At 39.5% G+C, this 8,623-nt stretch overlaps 1 protein-coding gene across 1 annotated transcript; it reads left to right on the forward strand.

The window, feature by feature from the left end:
• Positions 1-439: 439 nt before the first annotated feature.
• On the forward strand, positions 440-3,425 carry LOC311116479 (olfactory receptor 8G17-like; the record flags this gene model as incomplete). The annotated part of the gene is made up of 6 exons (XM_084191559.1): positions 440-586; positions 874-926; positions 1,117-1,338; positions 1,507-1,623; positions 2,583-2,780; positions 3,170-3,425. 6 exons carry the CDS (start codon positions 440-442, stop codon positions 3,423-3,425), a joined length of 993 nt encoding a protein of 330 aa, XP_084047685.1.
• Positions 3,426-8,623: the final 5,198 nt, after the last annotated feature.

The raw sequence follows: 8,623 nt of genomic DNA on the forward strand, positions 1-8,623 counted from the left end.
TACTCACAGTAGACGTGGGCTGTCAGGTCCACCATATCACCTGAGGAGGTGGGTTCAACTTTACATCACGTTACATGATAAACAGTGGCTTTAGTAGTTGATGGTGTTGATGGAGTTGTTGACATTCTGGTATTTAGTTTGATGTCTGAAGTGAGTGGTTTAACCCTTTTTTAGCAGCTGGTATCGAATGCGGTAACATTTAATAAAGTAAAAAAACAATTTAAATATAAAATGCATTTATTTTATTTATTTTTAATTTACGTTTTTGATTAACTTGGATAATTCTCTTTGCACTAACGATGCTTCAATGATGCTTGTGTCAACAGGTTAATTAATACACAGTTATGAATGTCTTTATTTTAATAATAATGTATTAATTGATAATGTATTTCCCCAGATTACTACCAGCCAGAGGGAACCGTTACCACCACCAGTCAGGATGAGTTCCCTGACCTCTGACCCTAACCAGACAGAGAACATCAACACCATCATCCGACCCCCTTACTTCTTCATCAGTGGTTTCATAGCCATCCCCCACATGAAGTACTACTACGTCTTCCTCTGTTTTGTATACATCATCTCTCTGGTTAGTCCATAGCTCTGGTCCAGGGTGTTACTAACTAGCTGTGGTCCAGGGTGTTACGTGCGGCTAGCATCAGCTAGTTGGTCCAGTTGATACATTCGAAAGTTGTTCACTTTCCTATAGGAGTAAAACTTAAGAAAACCTAATATACATTTCAGCTGAACTATGTTGGGGCCTATAGCACCACCCATAGTCACTGGCCTAATGCATGTACATGTATTTCCATTTTGGGTCATTTCTGCTGTGTGTGTGTGTGTGTGTGTGTGTGTGTGTGTGTGTATTGGGTCTAGGTGAGCAACGCCTTCGTCATGACTGGCATCTACGTGGACCGTAGTCTCCATAGGTAATCAGACCTCTTTTATCTCATTAACATAATACAGTATAATACTCCCTTTATTGGACATTCTATATTTTTTAAGTTCCCCTGGCCTTCAGAGACATGTGTGGGAGCCCTTCTCCCCAATCCCCTTTACATGACATTTATATTTTATATTAATATTATTAGGTATTTATGTTATGATCTTACCTTACAGCCCCAAGTACATTGCTGTGTTCAACCTGGCCTTCACAGACTTGTGTGAGAGCACGGCCCTGGTCCCCAAACTGCTGGATATGTTCCTGTTCAGCAGACAGCTCATCTCCTACGACCAGTGCCTCACTAGCCTCTTCTTCATCTTCCTCTTCCTCACCATGCAGTCCTTCAACCTCACCATCCTCTCCTATGACAGGCTGGTGGCCATCTGCTGCCCACTCAGGTCTCAGATAATAAATCAAATCATAAACTAAATCTCGACTGAATAATTATAAAACCATTAAGGATAATAACACGAAGAACAGATTATTATTTCCCACAGAGATCCTATTAAATTACTAGAGGGGCTATGTCATCAACCCTCAAAGTTCCATTCTAGTGTTCTTTCCAGGTACCACATGATGGTGACTCACAGGTCCATGCTCCGGCTGACTGGGGCTGCCTGGACGTTTGCTGTGTTGATGGTGTTGATCTCTGTGGGCCTCATCACCCGCCTCTCTTTCTGTAGGTTAGTATGTACCATGTTGTAGTGCAATGACTACAGCAAAGCATAGCTTCTGTGAATATAGCTTAATCTGTTAAATCAAATCAAACTTTAGTTCAAGTGAATTTAAAATTGCAAAATACTTCACAGTAGACCAATCAAATAAAGGAGATTAAAAAAAACAGTCAACCTGTTTGAGTGTGTCAAGAACTGCAACTTACTGTTTACTTAGTTACATTTTACCAAATCATTCCAGTTACATAGATTTACAGTGGCTTGCGAAAGCTTTCACCCCCCTTGGCATTTTTCCTATTTCGTTGCCTGACGACCTGGAATTAAAATTGATTTTTGGGGGGTTTGTATCATTTGATTTACACAACATGCCTCCCACTTTGAAGATGCAAAATATTTTTTCTTGTAAAACAAACAAGAAATAAGACAAAAAAAACAGTTTGTGTCAAGAACTGAAACGCTGCTGGGTTTTTCACGCTCAACAGTTTCCCGTGTGTATCAAGAATGGTCCACCAATGGACATCCAGTCAACTTGACACAACTGTGGGAAGCATCTGAGTCAACATGGGCCAGCATCCCTACTGAACACTTTCGATACCTTGTAGAGTTAAATCATATCAAAACTTTAGTTCAAGTGCATTTAAAAATCGCAAAACACTTTACAGTAAAAACCAATAAAACAAAGGAGATAAAAATAAGAATGTTATGTTGTTGTTGTCATCTGTCAGGTTGTTGTAAAGGTTAAGTTTAAATGATGTCTTTGACTCAGTGCTGTAAAGTTGATGGCTCAATGTTGTCATTAACTCAGTTCCTCTTAAATGTGAGACTAATTCCAACAGATAAGGAGGTGAGCCTGTAGCCGAAAGGTCACGGGTTTGTAACCCTGGAGAAAACATGAGCAGAAGACACATTTCTGTTGTTCGCTCTGATATCTGGACAATAAAAATGTTGTATAATGTATTGTATTGTAGGTCTCTGGTGATCAACAGCTACTTCTGTGACCATGGTCCCCTGTTCCGTCTGGCGGCCCCCTGTTCTGATGTGGTCCCTAATCTGATGATGGCGTATATCAATCCCTGTGTAGCCCTCTATCTCCCCATGGTCTTCATCATATCATCCTACATCTGTATCACACACGCCCTGTTCACCATCACATTGCCCCAAGACAGGTGAGAAGTAATCCTGATTGGTATCAGTAAGTCAAGTCAAGACATTAAGTAGCCTTGTCCATGCCAAAACGGCTTATACACTGATTGGTGTGAGGCCTTAGAAATATGTTGTTAGAGTGATGGACTTGTTAGAGCGATAAATGCTGGGAAATATTGAGAATACAGTTAAACTTACTGGATAGATGATCACATACTGTACTGGCACACATTCTCTCTCTCTCCACCTCTCTCCCTCTCCACCTCTCTCTCTCTCTCTCTCTCTCTCTCTCTCTCTCTCTCTCTCTCTCTCTCTCTCTCTCTCTCTCTCTCTCTCTCTCTCTCTCTCTCTCTCTCTCTCTCTCTCTCTCTCTCTCTCTCTCTCTCTCTCTCTCTCTCTCTCTCTCTCTCAGACTCAGAGCCATTAAGACATGCAGCTCACACCTAATACTGGTTGCCATATTCTACTTGCCTGTTATTTTAACATACGTCCTCCAAACCCTCGTACCAACCAACGCCCGGATCATCAACCTCTCCCTGACCTCGGTACTGCCACCCATGCTCAATCCCATCATATACGTTCTGAAGACGGAGGAGTTTAAGGTATCGGCCAAGAAGCTATTCAGAAGAGGGGCCCAGAGAACTGTGGCGCGGGTGAAATTAACATGAAGTACTTGAATTATTTTTCTTCAAAATAAAATATTTATATTATGTCTATAAGCCTTTATAGCCATTAAGAAATAACAAATATCACTGTGACATCATGATTTAATGTATTTATTTAATGTATATTTAGATATTCTTATATTTAGAACAGTGGCGGTCCATGCCGTTTAAGATGAGGGAGGATGTTTGTTTTTTTATGAGCATGGCCTTATTTCTATTACAGTGTACAGGATGACTGCCATTCATATTCCATTTACCCAGATCAATGTAACAGCGATAGGTTTAGGCTACTACATGATACTCAAATATTTCCTATACCCATCATGAGGTTGCTACAACCTAGCCTACGAATGAAAGTTTACAACGCAGGTGCACAGGTCGAGAGAACATGTTGAGTAATCAGTGGTTGAGAGAACATTTTGAGTAATCAAGGTGACCAACAGTGACACATTCAATACCGCCTTGCACACTCTTGCCTGCATCTAGCTGATCTAGGGTGTAATCATTAGTCCAACAGTTGCAAACGAGAGTTTCTATTGGACAAATTCAGGTATGTTTATCCCCGTTTCGTTCCGTTTGCTTCCGTTTAAGAAATGTTTTTCAACAGAATCGGCGGAATGAATACACCCCTAATCACACGCAAACACAGTTCACTTTCATAGCAGCCACATACAAACAGCATGATCACTTTGCTCGTTGTAGAATTCGAGCACACACAGCCTACATCGTTGTCACCATATTAGCTAACGTTATAGTCAAGATAGCTACTAGATCTAACGCGTTAGTGAACCTGCTACAATCATGCAGTACAGTGTACAGTCAGCAGGCAGTTTAGCAGTTACACCAGTGGGCCCCGGTGGCAATAAATTAATACAACCAAAAGCCTTACCTTGACTTGGAAGAGTTCCAGTGTTGGATAGCCACTGCCAGCTAGCTAACATAGCATACCTCTAGGTTTGGTATTGAAGTCAATGTACCCAGAGGTGGACGGAAACTAGCTGTCTTGCGGCTACACCATGGTGCTACCCTACAGAGAGCTGCTGTAGACATTCATTGCAAAACAGTGTGTTTTAATCAATTATTTGGAACGTGAAGTTTTATCTAAAAAGGAGGATGGTCCTCCCCTTCCTCCTCTGAGGAGCCTCCACTGATTTAGAAGTACTTGAAGTGTCGAGTTTATTGATATCTCTCTTTTGCTATCTCGGTTGCTATCTCTACTTGACTTTTTGTTTGTTTTTTGTTTGGAAGAATGCTATGTGTAGCTAGTGGAGTCAATGGAATGGCATCAAACACATCAAAGCCGTGGTTTCCATTGACTCCATTCCAGACGTTATTATGAGCCGTCCACTGGTGTAGCTACAGTGAATGAGTGTATTGTTGCTTCACTTAATTAAGTGAAGTGGTATGAAAAAAAGTTTTTGTAAAATATGTACATTATGTCTATATGTGTTTAAAGAGCTTCTGTTTTTCTGCTCGTTAAGAAGAACGAGATTTGAGTCTGGAGGATTTGATGTGGGTGTGTCATGTTCGCTTTATCGTATTGAACCTGTTTACCTCTACATCATCAGCAAGCTGTCAAACTATCGTAAATAAAGCACAAGCTGCTACAAACTGTTTATCAGTCCCCAAAATCACTAGCTAGCTAAGTTCCATCTCTGTGTTTGTCAATAACGCTAGCTAGTACAAGTAGCAAGCCATGTTAGCTAAATCAGCTTATCAAGTCACTGGTGAGTGGCGAAGTGTGTCCTTCGGTGCCGTTTTGTTTTTACAACTTTCTCACTATCTATTACCAGAGTGTGTCTGTCTGGCAGTGTTTCATCAGGAATCATATTACTAAACAGTCTAGCGGCGGGACCAAAGATGCTCGCGAAGGGGTTTAGAATTTTGGAATATTGACAACTGGCAGTTGGGAGTGATCACTATCAAACACATCAACAAGTCGCCATGCCATAAACAGCCTAGGGGCCAAGTGGATCGGACCCTTTTTTTCAATTTTCGCATAAAATGACATACCCAAATCTAACTGCCTGTAGCTCAGGACCTGAAGCAAGGATATGCATATTCTTGATACCATTTGAAAGAAAACACTTGGAAGTTTGTGGAAATGTGAAATGAATGTAGGAGAATATAACACATTAGATCTAGTAAAAGATAATACAAACAAAAAAACATGGGTTTTCTATTTATTTCTTTGTTCCATTATCTTCGAAACGCAAGAGAAAGGCCACAATATAATATAATATATATAGGCGCAATTTAGATTTTGGCCACTAGATGGCAGCAGTGTGTGTGCAAAGTTTCAGATTGATCCAGTGAAGCATTGCAATACTGGACTATTTTGTGTCAAGTCTGCCCAACTGTGCCAAATTGGTCAATTGATACATTTTCAAGTACATAACTATAGAGAACATACAAATATGATATGGTAATGCAAAATGTAAGTTTGCACACTCCCAGGAATGTCATACATGATGGATCATTAGCTTATACACTAACTTTCACACATCTAGATGGCCGGGCAGGGTGTGGAGACAGCAGGGGTTCAAACTGGACAACCCAGTTCCTACATTTGAGTATAAAAATGGATTTCATCAAACAGAACTATGCTACATTTTATCTCTGAGACCCTTAGGATGACAAATCAGAGCAAGATTACTGAACGTAAGTACATTATTTAACTTCAGAGGTGAATGTATCAAACCAGTTGCCGTGATACGTTTTTTGGTTGTTGTGCACTCTCCTCAAACAATAGCATGGTATTTTTTCACTGTCATAGCTACTGTAAATTGGACAGTGCAGTTAGGAGGGTCTCATATCAATCAGACCCTACTAACTGCCCATATAAGACATGTCAATGTCCTGGAAAGTTTACTGTTACTTACAACTGTCATGCTAATCACATTAGCTCACATTAGCTCAACCGTCCCGTATAAAGGACACCGATCCCGTAGAGGTTAATAATAATATGTATGATTTATATAAAGCAGAAACTGAAAAAGATGTAAAAATAAAATTTTATTTACCTGCAATGAATGACATCTCTCCCTGTCTAGCCATCTGTGTGTGTGTGTGTGTGTGTGTGTTTGTGTGTGTGTGTGTGTGTGTGTGTGTGTGTGTGTGTTTGTTTGAGGCCATGGTGTCAGTTACAAGCAGAGAAAGAGAGAGAGAGTACATTTAAAAAAGTATTTCCTACAACAAAATATTATTATACATATAAACATGTATTGGGTAGTAAATTGTAGTATTGTTTAATAATAATATGTAGGATTTATGTATAGTTTTTTTTTTTTTTAAACACAAGTGTTATAGTTTCATATGTAATATTGCATAGTGAGCTTTTAATAATTGTAATATGTATGTTTAAATGTCTGTACTAAAGTTTTAGAAGAAAAATAAAATGGTATTTACCTTAATTGAATGACAGCTCTCCTTCTGTACCTCCCTCAAAGGTTGTTTGTGTCTCTCTCTCTCTCTCTCTCTCTCTCTCTCTCTCTCTCTCTCTCTCTCTCTCTCTCTCTCTCTCTCTCTGTGTGTGTGTGTGTGTGTGTGTGTGTCTGTGTGTGTGTGTGTGTGTGTGTGAGAGAGAGAGTGTGAGGCCTGCTGTCAGGTTACAAGCAGAGAGAGAGAGAGAGATCCCAGAGCAAAACCTTATTTTCTAAGAATACATTTATTCTAAGAATACATTTATTAAAAAAAAAAAATACAAAAATAAAATAAAATCCTACAACAAAAAAATGACAATACATATAAACATATCTTGGATATTAAAGTGTAGTATTGGGTGATAATAATATGGATGATTTATATAAATGTTTAGTCAAAAGCATTAGTATTATAGTTTAACATTGCATAGTACACTTTTTAATAATTGTAATATGTTTAAATGTTGTTAATAATATTTTTGTAGAAAATAAAGGTTTTTTAAAAATAATTTACCTTTATGAAATCTGTCTCTCGCTCTCTGTATGTCTCGCCGATCTGTTTCTCTGTCTCTCTCTTCCTCCGTCACTCCCCCGTTGGGGTGTGTGAGTGAGCGTGTGGTGTGTCATTGAAACAAATGTTTTTTAAACCTGTTTAACCTTTAAACTTTTTTAAAAGAGTTATCAGCAAATCCATATGAATGGTCAACAGGTTGTACATCCTTACACACCAGGTCACTATATGTACGTAAGGGTTGTTTCGGGGGGGGGGATATCCTGGCATGTCCGGGGGATGTCTGGGGCGTCCGAGGATGGAATGTAAAGTGCATGCCTCATATCAATCAAAAATGGAGCAGATATCTTATACCAATCAATCTTTATAGACTTTTATCCATAGCAAGGCCTAGGCAGCCACTATAGTGTCCAAAAATCTCTCCAAAATGTCACATTTCTTAAGCATAGTTATTTTCATGCATATAACTTCTCAAAAAAGTCATTTTATGACCAAAATCATATTCTTTAGTGTAGACAATAATTTTTTCATGTTTTCATGAGGGTTTTGAGATTAGGTCCCTGAATGATCAAAAACCTATTCAAATAGAAGTATGTTTGTAGCACAAAATATCTTCCAGGTAGGCCCTCTCTCACTCTCTCTCATCATGTCACAAGCTGACAGGCTCCCAGAGGCAGGGCCATGAAAGGACCCAGCTCACTCAACTGCCCCTCGCCTCTCCAACAGCCATCAGCCCAGAATATCCTGAAGACAGAACATCCTGAAGACAGATCATCCTGAAGACAGAACATCTAAAAACCAGAACATCCTGAAGACAGAACATCTAAAACCAGAACATCCTGAAGACAGAACATCCAAAACCAGAACGTCCTGAAGACAGAACATCTAAAACCAGAACATCCTGAAGACAGAACATCTAAAAACCAGAACATCCTGAAGACAGAACATCTAAAACCAGAACATCCTGAAGACCGAACATCTAAAACCAGAACGTCCTGAAGACAGAACATCTAAAACCAGAACATCCTGAAGACAGAGCATCTAAAACCAGAACATCCTGAAGACAGAACATCTAAAACCAGAACATCCTGAAGACAGAACATCTAAAACCAGAACATCCTGAAGACAGAACATCTAAAACCAGAACATCCTGAAGACAGAACATCTAAAACCAGAACGTCCTGAAGACAGAACATCTAAAACCAGAACATCCTGAAGACAGAGCATCTAAAACCAGAATGTCCTGAAGACAGAACATCTAAAACCAG

The sequence above is a fragment of the Coregonus lavaretus genome, assembly GCF_964263955.1.
Source record: "Coregonus lavaretus genome assembly, contig: HAP1_SCAFFOLD_266, whole genome shotgun sequence".
Classification (NCBI taxonomy): Eukaryota; Metazoa; Chordata; class Actinopteri; order Salmoniformes; family Salmonidae; genus Coregonus; species Coregonus lavaretus.